Source organism: Gobio gobio, assembly GCF_949357685.1.
Source record: "Gobio gobio genome assembly, chromosome: 11".
Lineage (NCBI taxonomy): Eukaryota > Metazoa > Chordata > Actinopteri > Cypriniformes > Gobionidae > Gobio > Gobio gobio.
In genome coordinates, this window is record NC_137104.1 from 19,134,929 (window position 1) to 19,156,679 (window position 21,751).

At 37.9% G+C, this 21,751-nt stretch overlaps 1 protein-coding gene across 1 annotated transcript in view; it reads left to right on the forward strand.

The window, feature by feature from the left end:
* fndc5b (fibronectin type III domain containing 5b) overlaps positions 1 to 19,469 on the forward strand; it is a 33,451-nt gene extending 13,982 nt beyond the window's left edge. Inside the window, exons 3-6 of the mRNA XM_079829123.1 lie at positions 3,009 to 3,207; positions 12,916 to 13,005; positions 14,197 to 14,382; positions 18,323 to 19,469. Of these exons, the coding sequence (XP_079685249.1) occupies positions 3,009 to 3,207; positions 12,916 to 13,005; positions 14,197 to 14,336 (429 nt within the window). The 3' untranslated portion in view covers positions 14,337 to 14,382; positions 18,323 to 19,469. The remainder of the gene's footprint in view (positions 1 to 3,008; positions 3,208 to 12,915; positions 13,006 to 14,196; positions 14,383 to 18,322) is intronic.
* The last annotated feature ends 2,282 nt before the right edge of the window (positions 19,470 to 21,751 follow it).

Below are 21,751 nucleotides of genomic sequence, written 5' to 3' on the forward strand. Positions count from 1 at the left end.
CCGGGAAAAACTATCTTGAGAACCACACCAGTGACTTTCTAGACCTGGCGTGCCTTTCCCCAAACTCTCTGTGTGTATTTTTTTTTTTTCGAGCAAGCCTAAATGAGTGGTGTAAGGCATGCCTACCGGGTTTTGGTCCTCAAAAGAATTTCGCCTCGTTTGTGGAGAAGATGCTGAAGAACAATGGATCTGGCCTGAGGAGGACGTCACCAGCCCCACTCCAGAACCAGAGCCTAGCCAATCACCCCCCCCTCCCCTCCTTCAGGGAACGCCTGAGCCCACTGCAGATGGAGAGCCCGAGTCTGCCGCGATGTACAAGCCAGATGGAAAGACTGAGCCAACCAACGCACCAGGTGTGTGAGCCAGCAATATCGCCCGTCCCTGTGGGGCTGCTCATGTGTATGAGAGAATAGAGGAAAGCCTCGTCTACACTGCCACCACTGAGGGTGAGTTGCAGCTGGCCTCTGCATAAGTTTATGAATCGGAAGAGGATGTTTACCTGAATCTCCCATCTCCACTGGTCCGGCCCGCTGTTCCCTCTCAGCACCAAGTCTACTGCATCTCCAGAGATCCCACCCAGCCTCCCTCTCCCACCTCCTCTTTCAAATCCAGCCAGTCCGTCGACCCTGCCACTGCTGGTTCCCTTCAACTCTTTGGCTCCTCCTTCGTCTACTCCACTATTCTGCGTGGATGCACATCAGATCTTCCGGTCACCAGCTCCACCTAGCCAAGAGGATCCCCTGGCTACGCCTCCAGCCATCGAGCCCATCACTCCCTTGGCTTCACCTGGAACCATTGTCCTTGTGGCTCCACCGGGCTCCCTCATCCCTCCAGTTTCACTTTGGTCAGTCGTCACTCTGCCTGTGCCACAGACTTCCAGGCCTTCAGGTGCACTTCATCCCTCCTAGGGGTTGCACCGACTAGTCGACTAATCGACTAGTCGACTTTGATGCTCTGCCGTGACGCTTTAAGCTTGACGTCGACTAGTCGCTGGCCTATAGAGGGCGCGCGACAGGATAAGCCATATCCTGACATGCAGGCTGCCAGGCTCTGTTTCCAACAGTTAAAAATGACAAATAAATACATGCTCAGAGAGCTCTCCACAAGACATGTTTGATTATACCATCTGGAAGCTCAAAATGGATCGGGAGAATGCACGCTTATTGTACAGGTCAGTTAATCACCGTTCTAAATGCGTGCTGCATTGTAACCAGTGCCGCCGCTATCACCACGCGCTGCGCGTAGGGCACCAAGTGCTCTGGGGAGCATTTAACACAAGAAAATGCTCTCTCTACCCAGCTCTGCAAAATTCGCGAACGCCGCCACCGCGGGCATCATAAAGTGATCGCGCTTCAAAATGCTTCAAAACATCAAAACGGTCAGCGGGGGGACTGATTGTAACACACACATAGCTCGCACATCACGCGCGCGCGCTCCTTACACAAAACCATTCATAGCGCAGAAATGAAACAACACTGTTCTGTGATTTTTCACTAAAATAGCTTAGAAACTGAAAAGTTTTAGTATATATTTCTTAGTAACTAAAACTCACAGTTTCCCTATTAGTAGAGAGACGCTGGCAAGTAGAATTAATTCACACGCAATCGCTCTCTCCACTCATGCATTCATACACAGGTAATCTTTATTGTGCTACTTTATCTGTATCTGATTCAGAACGAGCAGAAATCTGTGAGAAATATAACGACCCAAAGACAAAAGAACTGATACAAAAGCTGTTGTAGTAGGAGCAATAACCTTATGGGCAGCGCTGTGTCATATGCCATAGCTGTCCTGTGAAAACTCGTGTTCGCATCTCAGCTCAAGGTTCAGGGTTATTTGTTTATTAATGACGTCATCAGCGACTAGTCGACATCGACTCGACTTTCATTACATAAATGTCGACTTGAAAAAATCGGAAGTCGTTCAACCCCTAATCCCTCCACCCCTATGACTCCGTCGGCCTCCGCCTTCCCTTTGGCTCTGCCTAGGTCCTCAGTCGCACCGGCTCCACCTCAGTCCTCTGGCACCCTGGCACCACCTCAGACACTCATCGCTGCAGCTCCACCTAGGACTCTAGAGCAACCGTGTCTCTTTAGCTCTGCCTTGGTCTCCACCTCCATCATCTCCGTCTCCTTCTGTTATCCCCCTGGTAAACCCTGCCAAATTTCCACCATTTCTCTATGTCCCCGCCTCGCTCCTCCTGCTCCTGGCTCCTCCGTGGCTCTTCCCACCGCCATTGTCACCTTAGTCTCTCAATCTGTCATCTCCTCCAGATTCCTGCCATTCACCTGATCCAGGTCCTTCCTATAGTTACGACGCCTTTCTGGAGGGGTGTGTAACATCAGGGTGTTTAGTAGATGTTTAGTTTCTTGTGTTTTGCTATTCGCCCTCTTCCTGTTTGCCTGTGTTCTGTTTTCCTAGTTAGTTTCCTTGGTTGTTAATTAGTTCCATGCACCTGTTTCTGTTCAGCAGATTACATCTCACCATGTATTTAGCCCTGAGTTCTTCCTGTTCAGTTTTCGGTCCCATTTGCGTTTATGTGTTGAGGTTATAAGTTATTCCCTAGTTATTCTCCTCCGTGTTTCTCTTGGATTTTGTTTAATAAAAGGACTATTGTGAACTCTCCATCGTTGTGCGCTTTGTTAAAGCCACACACCCTGTGACACCAGGACGGAGAGGTGAAAATAAGAGGACTTGGTGACGTCAATCAAAGAGGAAAGTTGTTGTAGACACAGAGCAAAATATTACTTATTGATTAAATATAACAATGACAATTTTTTTATCTCTGGAATAACATACACTGATGAATTATTCACAATTAGACAAGGAACATGTATCTCTGCAATAACATACACTGATGAATTATTCACAGTTAGACCAAGAACATGCATTTGAAAAAGTAAACAGGATGAATTTTGATTTCATGTGGTAGCATCAACCACATTTATCCTTGGTTTATTAGCACAATTCTCTCAATCTCATTATTATTATTATTTTTTAATTTATAGAAGAAGGACGTACGCATGCTGCGATTCATCCAGGAAGTGAACACCACCACTCGTTCATGTGCATTATGGGACTTGGAGGAAGACACAGAGTACATTGTGCATGTGCAGTCCATTAGCATGAGCGGCACCAGCCCCCCGAGTGAACCGGTTCTGTTCCGCACTCCCAAAGAGTCAGAGAAACTGGCCTCCAAAAGCCCAGGTAAGCCAGCAGCACTAATAAAAACTACCAAAAGCACCTTTTTTGGACATAATAATCCATAATATAATAATAGTACCATAGTATTCTTTGAAATACTTTAGAGTACCATTTTCAGAATTGCAACATTGTGAGTTTATCTTACAATTTTTTTAAGCATTCACAATGTAATTTCTTGTAATTTCGACATTATATATTGCAGGACCATTCATTTTGTCATAATTTACTTACCCTAATGTTATTCCAAATCTGTATGACTTCTTTCTTCTGTGTAAAAGAAAAGTTTATTTATTTATTTATTTTTGTGGGAAGAATATGATGGTGATTCTTTTCAATATAATGAAAGTGAATAAGGGATGGGGCTGTCAAGCTACAAAATAACAAAAAAACATTAAAGGACCCTAAAATTTTATATTCCTCATTCACTATCTTCTAAAGCCATATGATAGCAGATGCTCATTTAGCAGATGCTTTTATCCAAAGTGACTTATAAATAAGGAATAAAACAAAGCGATTCAAGCTAAGGAGGCAGTAACATGAACAGTGCTGAAATACAAGGTTTAAAATTGTTCAGAGGTGTACATGCACTGAGTACAATCTGGAATAGAGATGAAATTCACTTCATTTTTGACTGAACATTTTAACCTTAGCTGTAGTTCTTTGTGGTGTGTCGAGTGGAAAATTTGCAAGGTCTGATTCATGAACAGATTTAGGTGAGACTTTTCAGTGAATAGATTGATTCAGCTCACAAAACTGGTCTAAATGATTGAAACGTTATGAATTTATGAACCACATTTTTAACACATTTTTAACACTTCTCTGGTTATTTTGTAGCTTGTAATCTCCAGTATCCATTTATTGCAATTGCATGAAAAACTGTCTAGTATATTATTTAATAAATACAGGGGCAAGAAAAAGTATGTGAACCACTTGCAGAATCTGTGAAAATGTGAATAATTTTAACTAAATAAAAGAGATCATACAAAATGCATGTTATTTTTTATTTACTACTCTCCTGAATAAGATATTTCACATGTTAACATAGTCCACAAGACAAAAAATAGCTGAATTTATTAAAATAACCCCGTTCAAAAGTTTATGAACCATTAATTCTCAATACTGTGTGTCGTTCCCTGGATGATCCACGGCTGTTTTTTTGTTTTGTGATGGTTGTTCATGAGTCTCTCAATTGTCCTCAGTGTGAAAAGATGGATCTCAAAATCATACAATCCCTGCTGGAGAGGGTTCAAATATGCAAAAGATGCTGGAAAACTGAAGAATGTGCAGGACCTGGAGGATTTTTCTAAAGAACATTAGGCAGTTTAACTGCTCAAGACAAACAAGGGACTCATGAACAACCATCACAAAACAAAAAAAACAGCCGTGGATAAATCCAGGGAACAACACACAGTATTGAGAATCAATGGTTCATACCTGGGTCAAACTTTAGAACGGGGTTATCTTAATAAATTCAGCTTTTTTTTTTTTTGTCTTGTGGACTATATGTAAACATTTTTTTAATGTGAAATATCTTATTTAGGACAGTGCTAAATAAAAAATAATATTTTATTTAGTTAAAATTATTCACATTTTCACAGATTCTGCAAGTGGTTCTCATACTTTTTCTTGCCACTGTAAATACATAAATAAATAATAATCTCCTTAATGTTTCAAGAAAGAAACATGAGTGTGAGTAAATGATGACAGAATTTTCATTTTAGGATGAACCAGTCAATATATTATTAGATATAAATGATTATATGCAGATATTGATAAAACGCATTTATCACAGTTTAAAACAGAGATTCATTTGAAAGATGACTAAACAGCCAAATCACTTCCGTAGAGGGGGGAAAAAAAAACACAGCAGGGAGGTGGTTATACAACCGCTCTAAAAATGGTGTTGTCATAATTCAGGGCATGAAGTGTTCACTTTTGTGCGTTTTCCCGTTGCATTTTCTGTTACTATGGAGCTTGTCTTATCTAGAGCAACGCACAATACAGTCAATTTTTATGTTGTATAATCCATTTCGATGACCTACTTACTTGGACAAACATCTGCTGGGGAGGCTGGTGTTCCTGAAACACTTGCCATTTTATCGGTGAGCGTCAGGCCTTGGCACTGAACCGTGCTGATGACATTTAGTGTCAAACCGTCAGTTGTGCAGGTTAGAGTCAGGGCAGGATCCACACAGAGTTTTCACTGAGGTGTAACCTCAGACATTGACACCTCTTCATCTTACATATCTAAGTTTTTGAAGAAAAAGGAACCATGATTTAGTTTTAAAGAATGTTTCTCACAAAAAGTGTGAAAAATAAGTGATACATTTACCTCATTTTCTGTCTACTATTCAAATGTTTGGGGTCAGTAAGAATCTTTTTTATGTTTTCGAAAGAAGTCTCTTATTCTCAACAAGGCACAATACAATAAAACAGTAATATTGTAAAAAAAAAAAAAAATATGTATTTTCAAATGTAATTTATTCCTGTGATGGCAAAGTACTGATCAGCATCAGTACTCCAGTCTTCAGTGTCACATGATCCTTCAGAAATCATTCTAATATGCTGATTTGCTGATCAAGAAACATTTCTCATTATTATAAATGTTGAAAATTGTTGGGGTAATTTACTATATACATTTTTTCAGGATTCTTTGATGTTTAGAGCATTCAAAAGAAGAGTATTTATTTGAAATGTGAATCTTTTGTAACATAAATATCTTTACTTTAATTTTGATCAATGTAATGCATCCTTGCAGAATAAATGTATACATTTCTTTAAAAAGACAACAACATAATGACCCCAAATCTTTGAACTGTAGTGTATAACAAAAAATAATAATATATTTGGTATATGTGCCCAGATTTCGATTTTTGCATTTTTGATTGAAAAAGTCATATTGATACTAACTGATACAACTAAACAACATTTCATAGGTTTATGCCACTCAAAAGTGCAATATTAAAACACTGTTAAACATTATATTATACAGTATAATGTACAAGGGGGGTCAAAACATCTAATTTAAACCTTGAAATGAATACAATTTTAGGATCTTAATATTTAATGAAAAATTATGTTGTAAAAAAACTATTTGTAGGTCCACAAAAAATTTAAAATCCATAAAAAAATCTAATTGTTATGGTCATAATATAGGTAATAATGTATTTTCTTCACAGCATTTTCACAAGTGTTCTCTGACTTTTGGAACTCACTGTATATAAAAATTACAAACTGACCTGTAGTTGAATCTATTATTGTATTTAAAGGACACTCTAGTGTCATATTCATTAAGGTATAAAGTTCTCTTTTTCAGGATCCATTTTAAATCTGTCAACTCTGCACTAATGTCATTTGTGATGGATAGGGGGTAAAAATGTGCTTAGGCGCAGCAGACAGTAGTTTAAGGATGGCTAACTCTTAGCTGACGCATGTGTCGGTTAGATAGCAGGAGCGCTTACAAAAAACTGTTTAATCATCAGGCATTAGTGCTCACGTTACACTCGAATTAATCAAGTGATCACCATTACACTTCACTAAATACCAGAGCAGCTAATAAACACAGACAGTTAATCTTTCTCTCCGTGGGCCTCCCCTCTCCATCGCTTCAGGGTGGCTTCATGTTGTTTTTTTTAGTGGACTCGTGACATGTATTGATGTTGATGGTAAGCTGAAAAATGCCTCAACTTTTCCCCTGCACTCAAACGCCCGAGACATCCAATAACATTTCAGTTTCACCTAGAGGGTATCGACTTTTTCTTCAAAGAAAAAAGAAGCCAACAAAGAGACAAGTGTAACTTCTCCCAGTCATTATGAAGCTTGGCCCTGCTGCTCCTTCAGATAAGCAGAACTTCGCTTTTCCCTCTGCGGTTAATCAGAGCGCTACATACAGTTTCTTTTAAATAACAAGGCCTTAATTAGAAGACACTTTAAATCTTCAGCCAAGAAAGTGACCCCTGAGGTCTTCTCCCAGTGAGAGGAGAGCTGAACCCTGAAGTGATCCTCACAGTCGTCCGTTCTGATGAGCTTTGACTTGGGTTTGGTGGAGGCAGCCAGTACTATGAATTTAATTGTGATTTGAGACATGAAATATAAAGAATGAATATATCTATGCCAGAGGAGATGGTTTACTTTAGGCTTCGCTTTATATCCTCTTGACTTGAAACTTATTAAAGAATCCGTTAGATGTTCCAAGACACCCAAAAATGAAAATTATGCCATAATTTAATTATCCTCAAGCCATCCTAGGTGTATGTGAGGTTCTTATTTCAGCCAAACACAATCAGAGTTATATTAAAAAATATCCTGGCTCTTCCAAGCTATAATGGGAGTGAATAGTAACTTGGATTTTGAAGCCCAAAAAAGTGCATCCATCCATCCATCATAAAAGTGATCCATATAGGGGGTTAACAAAGGCATTCACAAGCAAAGCGATGCGTTTTTGTAAGAAAAATATCCATATTTATAATGATTCTAGTTCCGGTGGAGAATGACCTCTGACCCGACGTATGACATAGATGCGTAAGATCTCTCGCAGTTCAAACAAACGACACTTGTCTTAAAAAATTAACTTTTTCGACTTCTAATTAGTGTTAATTTTGTCACCTATTTTTAATTTAGTCTTAGTCTAAGTCTTGTGCCAAATGTCCTTGTTAGTTTTAGTCATTCACATATCTTTTTTTGTTAGTCAAGTTGACTAAAAGTCTCGTCATTTTAGTCTAGTTTTAGTCAAAGGAAAACTCAATATATTGTGTGGCAAAAAAGTTACATAAAATATATATAACCTGCATAATGTATGTGTCAAGACTTCTGAAATGGAGGACCCAGATGCAGAGGGAACAAAAGATAGTTTATTGACAGGACAGTTCAACAAGGCACAAGAGGGTAGTGGATGAGCGAGTCCAAACAGCAGGGCCAACGGGGAACAATGACTGGACAGATGAGGGTGACTGCTGGAACCAGCTCCAAGAAACAGCAGGTTGAAGAACCTCTGAGGACTGACCAGGACAGGTAGATGGTAGTGGTGAAGACAGGGCAGGACACAATGAAGCAGAGATCTGTACTTGCTGCTCACGCACTCAGAGCCAGTCCAGCTACCAGGCAGAAGGAACCAGCAGGCAGGGAATCCAGGGAGGAGGCAGGAACTAACACAAGAAAAAACCCAGCAAATAAAAACGGGCGAAACTAGAACACCAGAAACAAATGATGAATTAGATATAACTTGAGCTAGATAAAGGGGAAAACAAAAGAGAAACCAAAATAAAGCCTGGAGAAAACTAGAGCAAAATAAACTTGACTAAAAACTCAGGAACAAAGAAAAAACTGAAAATAATTCAATTCAAAGCCAGAAATATAGGAGACAAAATCTAGAACTGACTTGGCAAGATGAGCAAGCTAACACTGAAAACATACATACAACGAACCAGCAAAGACAAGAGGGAAAGGAGCTCAGTATAAAGGGAACAGCACATGAGGATCAGGTGAGCACAATTAGTGAAACAAGGACTAGACAAGGGGTGCGTTCCGTTCGACCGTAAGTGGACTGCGAAGTGGACTTCAGAGGGTATTCCGCCATCTTAAGTGAGATTCCAATCCAAAGGGAGCGAACATGTTCAGTCCGAAGGGTACTGCGAACGGCGCAGGGAAGAAGGGAACATCGATACATCACTTCACAGGAAGTAGAGAGTGAAAATCACCCAAATGTCTTTGCGCGTCGCATGCATCACCTGTCTGAACTAATTAATGATGGAGCAGAGCCGTTGGTTGGAATAGTTTTTAAACAGCTCTGCGATTAAGGAGTTTACATATGCATTTGAATATTCTTAGTTATTATACAAACTAGAGTATTTATGAATTGTTATGGCAATAACTGTTACATTTCTATATTATATTTTATGAATATGTAAACAAATTAAAAGTGTTGAGAAGCACCTGAGGGCTGTCATGTTTTATATTTTACTTTATTTACCTCAGGAATGTTTACTGTGCAGCTGCACTTGGGAAAGAAAGCGCACGAGATGAGACCGCTACAAAGCCAATTAAGAATAGCCTACAAACATAGTTAACCAAATCAAAGTATTTTCATATTGAATGACAGGTGCAGCTTCAAATCTGTTCATAGTCAATACAGGTTATAAGTAAACTAATAAAACTAATGGACAATGTTTTGATTATATGTTTTAGCCTACTGTGTGTTTTTGTAAATGTATGCTTATTATATGGTTTTCAATTTGAAAGTAAATTACAATATTAATTTATGTCATAATCTGCACCCGTCTGTGCCTTTCTTTGATGACGTTGCAGGCCGTTCCAAATGAGCGATTATTGTCAGCGAAGTCCACTTCAACTGATATACCGTGCTCAGGGAGTAGGGAGCAGTGAACAGTGCGTAGGGACCCTGTCGAATGGAATGCACCCAAGGACTAAACAAGGGGGTGTGGTAACAGGAAACAAGGAGGCGGAACAAGAGGAACACATGGCAGACAAACAAAGACAGAGCCATGTGCTTAGACACAACACAAACATAGAAACATTAAACAAGGACAACACAGACAAGGCTGCCAGGGCAGAACCCTGACAGTATGTGCCACAACACCATAGCTAACTGGTTGATTTACAGCGTAGATGCCTAAATCAGCATTAGCTTATGAGACGATGGGCACAAATATCGATTTCGATCTTGATTCAGTATGAATTCATATTTATATGGCCTACTGTATATATAAGGAAAAATAAGTTTGCCTTTTAGCACTATTTTAAACTTTTTTGGGGTTAAATTATATTTGCTTGCATTCTTTTCTATTCACTATTATTAACATTTAAAAATTTCACAAATAAGTAAACAGTTATGTTCTGCTATACTTTTTTGAGCAACTAGACTACATGTATATTGATTAACCCTTAATCGTCCCTTGGGGTCCAGCTGACCCCACTGGACTTTTCCTCCATTTTTTAAAAGTGTTCCCTTCATCTCAGGGCCATGAGACTCGGTGACTTTTCCTAAATAATCTATCTAAACATGCACAAAAAAAATCTGGGCTTGATTTGGTTGTTCTAAGGGTGTGTTAAAAAAAAAGTTACCGTTTAAGTCCCTCGGGGTCAGATTGACCCCACATTGAAAATGAATGGGAAAGTGTAAAAAAAAAAAAAAAATTCACTTTTTTTGTCAAATTTTTTGTACTAAATCCAGTATAAATCTGAAAATTTCCACATTTATATCAAGGTCTGGTCCTAGAGCATAAACACAAAGTAGAACGAACTTTCTATCTCATACACACACACGTACACACACACACACATGTGTGTGACTGCAACAGAGAGTATTTTTATTGAAATTGGCAAATAAAATCAACAAAACTGGCATAAATCTGAAAGATTTTCATACATAAATGAAGTACTAATACTAGAGCACAAATGCAATATGGAACAAGCATGTTCACTCACACGCACACGCACACAAACACAAACACAAACACAGGTGTCTGGAGCATTTTTTTGGATTTTGGCAATGAATGGGAAAATGTAAAAAATGCTTTTTTTTCACTTTGTTTGTAAAAAAAAATCAACTAAATCCAGTATAAATCTGAAAATGTCTACATTTATATCAAGATCTGGTCCTAGAGCATAAACACAAAGTGGAACGAACTTTCTGTCTCATACACACACGCACACACACACACACACACACACACACAAACACACACACATGTGTGTGACTGCAACAGAGAGCATTTTTATAGAAACTGGCAAATAAAATCAACAAAACTGGCATAAATCTGAAAAAATTCCATACATAAATGAAGGACAAATACTAGAGGACAAATGCAACATGGAACAATCATGAGAAAGAGAGGGAAAAGGGCAAATAAAAGAAAGATGAAAGGCAGCTTAACTTTTGCATAACTTCCCTATGGACCTCTATTGGATAATGTGGTCATTGCACTCTCTTTCTCTTTAACTATAATTCCTAAAGTTTTTCCACAAACCTACAGATGGCGGTATTCTATCCCTAACACATAGAGCAATGTCCAAAAACTATTTATATTTATTTAAGATCATCATTCAAGTGATTTTTTCATAAAAAAATAATTTTTAATGAGCTAATTTATGACATAGTTAGGTATTTGTGCAGCAAATAGGTAAAAAACTACCAAATACCCACAAAAACACAGCATAAATGTATAGTTGAGAAGTAAATAAAAAAAATGATATATAGTTTTCCATGTAAAAAAATTATATTTCCTTATGCAATCGCTCTGTAAAAGTTTGGGGTCTATCTGACCCCAAGGGACTCAAACGTAAACCCTACTTGAGGGGCGATTAAGGGTTAAAGAGCCATACATGCACCTACTGGGTAATGGCATTACAAGTGAACATTTTTATTTTTCCAGCCACAAAATTACTCTAATTTGCCTCTTTGCATTGAAATTCTCTATTTTAACCTTAATTAATACACTAATTGTAATATAAATAATAAAAATATTAGAAGAACATTTTTTAAGTGGTCATTAATGGACCATACTTATTGCACAAATAGTATTTAGTACCAAAAGATCTCCTCAAAATATTCAATAAATATTATTGAACTAAAATGTAGGCTATTTATTTTTAAAATAGTTAAGGTGTATGGTCACATTTGACCGCCAATGAGTATAAGTGTGACTGATTAGTAAGGAATACCTGAGGGCTAAATACAAGAAAAACATTAACATTAATGTTAATGTTGCATCTCCATCACTCTCCTTAATAAAATGAGACTGTAAATATGGTTGACGTAATAATCAATGCGCACTATGCTGTACTGTTTACCAAAAATTGCTGCAAACACCTGTATAGTGAAGCTGTTGTGTAACTTACGCGGCTTAAGCCATTCAAATGTATTGACACAGCGCTAGAAGTATTGAACGTTCCGGGAACCACGTGACCGCGCGCGCCGCCTCAAGATGACATGCTGGCAGCAACTGTACTTGAGCAACAGCGCAAACTCTTTCGGAATATTTTGAACGGCTGAATATTCATCTCATGATGAAAAAGGAAAGACGATTGTAGACGTAAATGAAGAGAGATTTTATTTTTATTTTAAGCAAAATATTTTAGTCTTGTCCTTTTTCGTCAACAATAGGGTTAGGGCGTCTTAGTCATGAAAAAAAAGGTTGTTGACGAACATATTTAGTCTCGTCTCGTCTGACGAAATGAACACTACTTCTAATTCGAGACTGGTGTTTTGTTTTGCTCTGACCTCTGTGCTTCCGCATTCGTCAATACGTCATGCGCAAGGTCAGAGGTAACTTTTCTGCCGGAACTTGACTCGCGTACGGCCGTTACCAGAAGCCAGTGGTTGTAGTTTATAAAGTTATAACAAAACGCATTGCTTCGCTTCAGAAGGTCTTTGTTAACCCTCTGGATCTATATAGATTACGTTTATGATGATTGGATGCATTTTTGGGGCTTCAAAATCCAAGTTACTAATTAATCCCATTATACGACTGGGAAGAGCCAAACTCAGATTGTGTTTGGCTGAAAGAAGATACATATACACCTAAGATGGCTTGAGGGCGAGTACATTTTGGGGTGAACAAACTCTTGAAATAATTCTACTGTGGTTTTGCGTGTTGTCACAGTGTCTGTGCTTTGATAACTGCAGAAGTGTGCTTGTTTTTTGACTTTGAAAACATATGAGTGAATGAACTGTGTTTGTTTGAATCCACACAGATGAAGTGACCATGGAGGAGGTTGGCCAGGCCGCCCAGCTCAGGGCTGGAGAGCTCATTATCATTGTGGTGGTTCTCGTCATGTGGGCAGGTCAGAATGTGACCAATGATCAAACAGTTTGACCAATGATCAAATGTTGACTAGAGAAATTCACATTGGCTACATTCACACAGCAATTTATTCCCACATTTGAAAGTATATATATCCATGCTTTTAGAAAGCTTTTATATAACACAATACATATTTATTATATATGATGCATAAATATTCAAATATTATTCTAACAAAATTCTGAAATGATTAAACTTTATTATAAAAACTATAAATATGACCATTTCCACATCACAAAATATATATTTACTGTATATAGATGTTTACATTTGTTTATTTGCCTATTGCTAACAACTTTTTTCTTTTTTACTTTTTCTATAAATTTTATCCCGCTGCTCTGATTTTCTTTTGCTCAAAGTGAGGAATGTTTCTGTGATTCCCATTTGATTTATATCTCAGTAACACATAATTACTTTTATGTACTTTTTAAGTCATTAAGATTACATAATGCTTAACATATCAGTAGTTCATACACATATGTGAACATATATAAGTTTGTATATATTTTTTAGAATAAAGTTAAATAACTTTTGAATATTGTGTGTGTGTGTGTGTGTGTGTGTGTGTGTGTGTGTGTGTGTGTGTGTGTGTGTGTGTGTGTGTGTGTGTGTGTGTGTGTGTGTGTGTGTGTGTGTGTGTGTGTGTGTGTGTGTGTGTGTGTGTGTGTGTGTGTGTGTGTGTGTGTGTGTGTGTGTGTGTGTGTGTACAGTAGTTAATATACATACATTTTAGTTCCATGACATTACTAACTCTTTGCGTGCATATTTGCAAATGATGGGTTTTGATAAAACTGTCATTAAAATCTCTAGTATGTGGTCATAAATGTGGTCTTTGCTTGTAGAGTAGAGAGAAGACGAGAGCGCTTCTAATGTTATAATTGGGTCTTATAAAGGCCTTCCTTATCTTTTTATAATCCACATCAAGTTTTTAGAAGACTAGGGAATAAATCATCAGACAGGACAGTACTAGCACAGCTTAACTCAAGGCTGCAGCACAGCTCATCATCCTGTTCTAGTCCAGCTATAATTGGTATGTTATTATTTGGGGCAGAATCACGATGCAATCCATCATTGCGTTTTTTCCTTTCCTTCTTTCGACTATTTCACATCCATCACCACCACTCTCCCATCCTGTCTTCAACTCTCCGAAATCTCTTTCATTTGTACACAGGTGTGATAGCTCTGTTCTGCCGCCAGTATGACATCATCAAAGACAACGAGCCCAACAATAACAAGGACAAAGCCAAGAACTCGTCAGAGTGCAGTACCCCAGAGCACCCTACGGGGGGATTACTGCGCAGCAAGGTCTAATTCCGCCTTCCCCCGTCGGCAATAATAGGCTTTAGCCTCAGGACAGGTATGTTGGTGTGCTTGCTTGACTAAATCAAAAGTGAAAAAATATCACATCAAGTTTGATCTTTTGTTGTTTGATAGTATTTAAGATAGGGTTCATTGTTTGGTATTCTAATACGAACTATTCTACTCACTATTGATAAGATGTTATGGTTAAAAACATGGAAAAATTTAAAGTACTTGCAAGGCAGCGCTGTATTTTCATCAGGTTTGTTCTAATTTTTTTCAAAGTTTGTAATTTTATATAATATACACTACAATGTGCACTACCATGTACAAGTTTGGGGTTAGTAAAGAGTTTTTTAAAGATATTTATAATGTTGCATAAATGCTGAACTTTCTATTCATAAAAGAATCCTGGAACAAATGTATTTTGGTTTCCATAAAAATGTGAAGCAGCATAATTGATTTCAACATCGATAACTATAAGAAATTTTCCTTGAGCAGCAAATTAGCATATTAGAATGATTTAGACAATTCAGCTTTGCCATTACAGGAATGAATTAAATCTGAAAATATTTTCAAATAAAAAACATTATTTTAAGATTTTAAAATATTTCACAATTTTACTGTATGCCATTTTTACTGTATATGATGAAAAAATGCAGCTTTGGTGAGCATAAGAGACTTCTATCAAAACATTTTACTTAACCCAAACTTTTGAACAGTAGTATATGCCTAAATTTACTCTAATTTATCAAAAAATTATATTTTTATAAACAAATACTATTGTAGATTTTTTTTATAAGTTTAGAATTAAAGTTTGAAATACTCCCATTGAAAATTTCACCAACAGCAATGATGTCACCGATATTTGCATACCTAACTGCATTTGGTCAAACTCCTCACATAGCATTATGAATTTCGATTTTTGGATGGTTTTGTCTTCCTGGCATATACAATATTTGCTCATTTTAGCACAGTGGCTCTGTTCCAAAAGCTATTTCGCTATGCAACCTCATAAGTGACCGCTCTTCATACACGGCAAATCTGTGAGTAATAGAAATAGCACTCCTCGTGTGACTTGACTATCCCTGCGTGTGTGTACATGTGCATACTATCCATCCTAAATAGTATGCGAGATTAAAATAAGTGTATCCCAAAGCATAGTATGTTAATAAGAGTATACTAAAAGTTTCCAGATGGTGTCCTATTTCCGGTAGATTTTTGAAGTGTAAATCCGTGCACACTCTAATGGCTAATATTGCCCACACAACCCATTGCGGTTTAAAGGTGGATTCGGTTCAGAACTACAAACACGGATAAAAAGTGTTTAAAAACTACAAGCATGGCAGATGTTTGCAACTGACAGTAGAGCAACTAATAATCGACATTTAACCTGATATAACATTTATTTAATGCATCATTATGCAAAAATATGTGGAGAGTTCTCCGCATGAAAGGCCCGCGACTGGCAGATCAACGTGCTGTTTTCCTCTCCAATATGGTAGGAAATTAAATGAAAAGTGGAGGATGTTAACTGTGACAAGATGATTGACTGGCCACTTTTACGGTGACAGGATGCTCGTAACTATGCGACAGAGCGTCCGTTAAAGATGCATTTTTACGATGTGATAGTATGTCCTAAAGCTTGCTACACGCTCAAAAGTATGTACTTTTTCTTCAGAGAGAAAGTGTACATACTTTTAGGCCGAAGTATAAGTAGGCAAATTGGGATGCAGCATCTGTATCACAATATAATTTGATGTTAGCATGTTGCTAAGCTAATGTCATTCAAATCTAATAAGCATAAATATACTTAACACACAAAATGTTAGATTAAATAGTTCATTGTTAATCATATTAAAATATTTGTGGCTATCTTTTTAAATAAATTGGAAAATATTTATAAGTGACATTAGGCTACTCTCACTTTGTCTGCCATCTTGGATTTATAGGATTGCTCATCACAATGCATTCTGGGATTGCCTTCTTTACAAAGGATACACGCAATGCTAATATAATAATGCTGCCCATACCTTTTGGAACTGTATTTGCGTCAGTAGCAGACCAAAATAAATGGTTCCATGAAGAACCTTCATCCATTAAAGGTGTCATGAACTGGCTTTTTAAATTTTTTTATACTGTTGTCTGAGGTCAACTTATTATGTTTGCGTGGTTTTTACATTCAAAAACATCATAATGAATAAGTAATAGGCTATTTTCTACCCTGGTTTTGAGCCTCTCTCCTGGAACGCTCGGTTTTTATGGGTGTGCCGCACTGAAGACTTGGAAGTAAACGGCCACTCCTATGATTGGATAACAGTTTTGCATATTAATGAGTTTCTCAATATGTCTGCAAATCCAGTCTCGACCTGTGTCTTGTTTACAAACGATTCCGCGGTGAAATGAAGCAAACAAATGTGCAACGTCTTACCCACGTGAGCTGGATCTTCATTAAAAATAAAGCATTAAACCACATTAAATCATTCATTAAAAAGAGCATTAAAGGCCCACTGAAGTGCCTTGGAACGCGCAGCATTATTCAATGTGTTGACGTAATTTCCCCAGAAATGGCTGCAGCTGTTAGCAGCTCCTCCCCTTTTTTGAAACAGCCAATAGCGTTTCGTTATGACCACAGTTTGACTAGAGCCATTCTGTTTTTTTAAAGCCAGTTTCCTCCGAATCTAACCGTTTATCATCATAATCTCCTCCATGTCGCTTTGAAATACAGCATTCTGTGCAGCATTTAAATGTGTCCGATATGTTTTGTTTTCTGCGCCGACTCGCCCATATGATCCGCGCTACGCTGCCATGTGTGTATTCAACGGCTCTGGTCTAGACTATGTGTGTGCGCTGCGGCGGTGCGCGTGAAACTATCGTGAATCCAGACTTCATTCGCCTCAACTGAAAGCATATTTACACTGTCTGAATTGTTTCCTATCGCATGTATAGTGCGCTATGTGCCATTTACCATGTAGAATATAGTAAATGCGTGAACAACTGACCGTTTTCAGATGCAGTTCAAGGTCTATTTATAATGCAGGGGGCGGGACTTCAGATTCTAGAGTGCATTTGATTGGACAGAAGATTTGATGAGAAGGTGAAGTCTGCGATGATGTCATCAAAATCTTTGATTCGTTTTAACGGAAGTGAGAGACTTCAAGTTTTGAATTCTTATATCTCCTAAATGCAAATTTTGTCATTGTTTTGGAACACACCAGCTTACTCATATCCTTAAGGCGAAGATAATCATACTAAAAGCTAAAAAACTTTATTTTGATTTCAGTGGACCTTTAAATCTTCATTAAACCACACATTCCTAATATTAGAATCTGAAGGAAGCTTATGCAGGGACTGTGTTCTTCCACAACCAGGCCCAGCGCAATATCTTGCTATCTTCGGCATGTTTTTTTGCTCGGTAAGGCGATCCGTTTAGCTCCACGAGTCGCTGGGCGGGGCTACAGAAGCAGGCGTACTCTATTCTTCTGTTGAGGCGGCGTTTCACCACACGCTGATGTCAAGGGTTGGCATAATCTCAGATCAGGCGGTTGTTGGGGCAATCTTTTTTTTTTTTTTGGACTAACAAGGAATCTCAAATCTCAATTTCTCAATTCATGACCCTTTAAACCATTCCTTCCCACAAAAGGTTCTTTATAATGGGAAGAGGTTCTGTAGGTTATTAAAATGTCTTTTACACAAAGACAAAAAATGGTTCTTTTAAGAACTGTTCACTGAAAAAGGTTCTTTGGGGAACCAAATGCCATCGCTGGGAAATCCCCCTTTTGGAACCTTTATTTTTAAGGTTGCCTTTAAAATGCTGCCTATGTAGGCAGTTTACTAGGTTTTGGAACAGAGCGTGTGTATTGATTCCTGTGCAGCCGAAAATAAGCTCACCTAAAACTTTCTTCTTCTTTTGCTGCCTTGCAAGCTCTAGGGGTATTTCCTTGAGGAAATGCAAATCTTTTGGTCTTTTAACTCTCATTTTGTTTTTGTCTTCCCAGAAGTGCTCCGAGACAAAACAAGTAAGCCATCAAATCACAAAGTTGTGAAGCCCACCTCTCATCCTCAATCAAACGACCTTTTAGTATTCCCATCGACCAACATTAACTCTTTGGTGCTTGTCTGTTTGGGACATTGACAAACTTGAGGATGAAATGGACAGGATGGTTCCAGAACTGCAACGCTGGAAGTTTCAGCCGTTTGAAGCGAGTTGTTGAGTTTCGATCCACAGCTGCCTCAGCTGAAGGACTCAAACCCCGCTGTGAGCTGGAAGACCAGAGACGTCGCCCCACCAGGAGTGTCTTTGGCTCCTATGTAGACTCACAGAGATAAGGAGAAACCACCCCGCATAAACCTTAAATAAACCAGGAAGGTGTGTTGTGAAAAAGAAGGAAGAGTGTTTTTCCGAGCTCACCGTCATTATCAGCTCTGAGCCAGGATCAGGTCTCTGACAGGGGTGACATTACGATATTTCACATCACTATCTCTCCATACTTGTGACTATCTCTTGTATTTTGTTTCTTCTTTGGACACCTCTAGTTTTCTTTTCATTAATCAATTATCCTCCCTTCAACAGCCAATGGCCACAGCCAACAGCCACAGCCAATTTGAAGTGGTTTAATTGGTGGGGTAGGATCTTTCTTCTCAGCACTCTCGCTCTCAGGGCATTCAGGAAAACATCCACAGGAAGATGATGGACCCGATCGGATTCACCCACCTGCGGCCCAATCACACTGCACAGACCGAACTGCACATCAGAGATTGATGAGGAGCTCCATATTATAATAGTGATAGAAAACCTATTTAATCGCTTGTTTGTCTCAAGTAAATCAACAGCTTGTCGTCTCTAATGAGCACATTACTGTACAGTGATGATTATTTTGGTCTTCATAGTACATTCATTAGCATATCCGTCATGAGTATGGCTATTTACCGCTTTTACGTGCCGCTACGATATAGAGTTGGGTGCCTTTTCTGGATTACTGTCTCCTTAAAAACTTTTAGTTAAAGTCTTAAAGTCAACATGAAATCAACACTGTCCCCATTTACTTTCATAGTACGTACTTTCATAACCACATACTAAAAAAAAATATATTATACTGTATATTAGTTCCTTCGTTTTAGTTCAATCGTGTTCACAATTTAATTAAATGAAAAATAAAAGGAATAAAATAAGTAAAACATGGCCACAAATTAATAAAAACAAGTCACTATTGGTCATATGCGGTACTTTTAACATTTTTTGTTGGTCAGGATTTTTGTCTTTTGATTAAAATACCATTCTAATTTAGTAATCTTCAGATTTATTTATAATGTTTTGTATTTTTTATTTTATTTTAAAATGGCTTGTAATTTCCATATAAATTACATTTTAGAATGCAAAGAGAATTGCTAAATTTTTACTAAATATTCAAACATTTCATATATGATTTTCATTTTTAGATGATTATGGAAGCTTGTTTCCACCACTGATTAAAAAATAAAAAAGGTTATTGCGACTTTTTATTCCTCAGAATTGCGTGATATAAACTCAGTTCTGACTTTTTTCTCACAATTGTGAGTTTCTGATATTTACATCTGATATAAACTCGCAATTGTGAGAAGAAAAGTCAGAATTGCGAGTTTACATCTCTATTTTTTTTTTTACTTTATTTTTTCACTCTAAAATGCTGGGTTGAAAATGGACAAACCCTGCGATTGGGTTGTTTTAACCCAGCAATTGGGTTGTTCTAAGCAAACATTAACCCAACCGCTGGGTTAAAACAACCAATTTACTGGGTTAAAACAACCCAATCGCGGGGTTTGTCCATTTTCAACCCAACTTGGGATGTTTTTAACCCAGCATTTTTTAGAGTGTTGCAATTTTATATCCTGCAATTCTAGAATTGCGAGATGTCAACTCGCAATTGTGGGGAAAAAAAGAGTCAGAATTGTGAGATAAAAAGTATTTTTAATTTCTTTTATTCCATAGCAGAAACAAGCTTCCATAGATGATTGCCTCACCGACCAACCTTTAGTTTAACATTTTTCATTCACACAGCTCAGGGGTGCGTTTCCCGTACAACGATGTAACTCACCAAAGTACGATGCATCGTTAAAGAAATCAACTAGCTAGTCACGACTGTTTCCCGAAACTGTATTGTTGCAAATCTGTTGTTCAACCACGTTGGTTAATGATGTCATGCAGGTGGTGGAGTAATAACTTCTTTTAATGAATCCGTTTAAGTTTGAATTAATGCTAGATTTTTTTGCTATAAATTATGAACATGGCATCTGAGGACTAATTCTAATTTTTCTCAGTTATTTTGCTTTATTTCCAGATTCAATCATTGGCTCGTCCTTACGTACTAGAGCACCTACGCACATGCGCACTCTTTTAAAACAGTGCTTTAAATCTCTTGACAAACTAAAAGACGTAAATGACATTTGTATGTATTCTAAATAAAAGATATAGATTGTACTGAATGTCAGCTTGCTTAATTTTCTCAAGATGAGGATTTATTAAGTCCACATGTTATGCAAACAATGCTTCTAACCACAGGTCGAGAGCTGTCGTTCAAACCACGCAACTTTGCGATGCTGTTTGCGAACGTTCGTTGGAACTATGGTTTCGGGAAAACACCGACTCGTTGAACTATGTTGATAACGACGGAACTTGTGACCATAGTTGGTTAACCCAGCTTTCGGGAAACGCACCCCAGGTTGGTAACTCACCAACATACTGACTTAGATTTGTCTTCTTCAAAATCAAAATTAGTGCATTGGTAATATTTTGCAGTATTTTTTTCTTGAAATTTTCATCACTAGTTAAAAATGAATGTAATTATCAACATGATTTACAGGCTCAATAGTAGTCACATTAAAATAATAAAATGGCCATATTTCATGTTGACTTTAAATTCCTTCTATTTAAAAAGTATACGAAATTTTATTTTTGACAGTTTAGGCAAATTGGTCTGTCTGATGGTCTGACGGGGTATTGTACTTATCGACTATAGTCTCTCGGGCAAACTGAATAAGTCCTTACGTGTCAGGAATGAAGAATTATGGGAATGCAGGTCAGAGGTGTAGAAAACATTGATTTCCCTCAGCCATCGGTCATTTGGGACTACATGATCTGAGTTCAGTACAATGACACTGCAACAGTTCGACTTTAATGAGGTTACAGACTGTACGCATTTCCCAAGGACGTGAATTAGACTGTTAGCATTTGATGTCAAGAACAAAACCTCCCATTATTCTGAAAGCCAACCTATACGAGTACACAATGAGCTGTGGCATTGAAATAGAGCCATCTCATAGAAGAGTGTTAAAGCAAAGTTAATACTTCTATTACTCGGAGGACTTGAGGCTTCAGGTTGGCTCGCCATTTATTTTCAGAAGCTCTCATTGTTGGGATGGATTGCACCATTAATCAAGCGCGTTGAAAG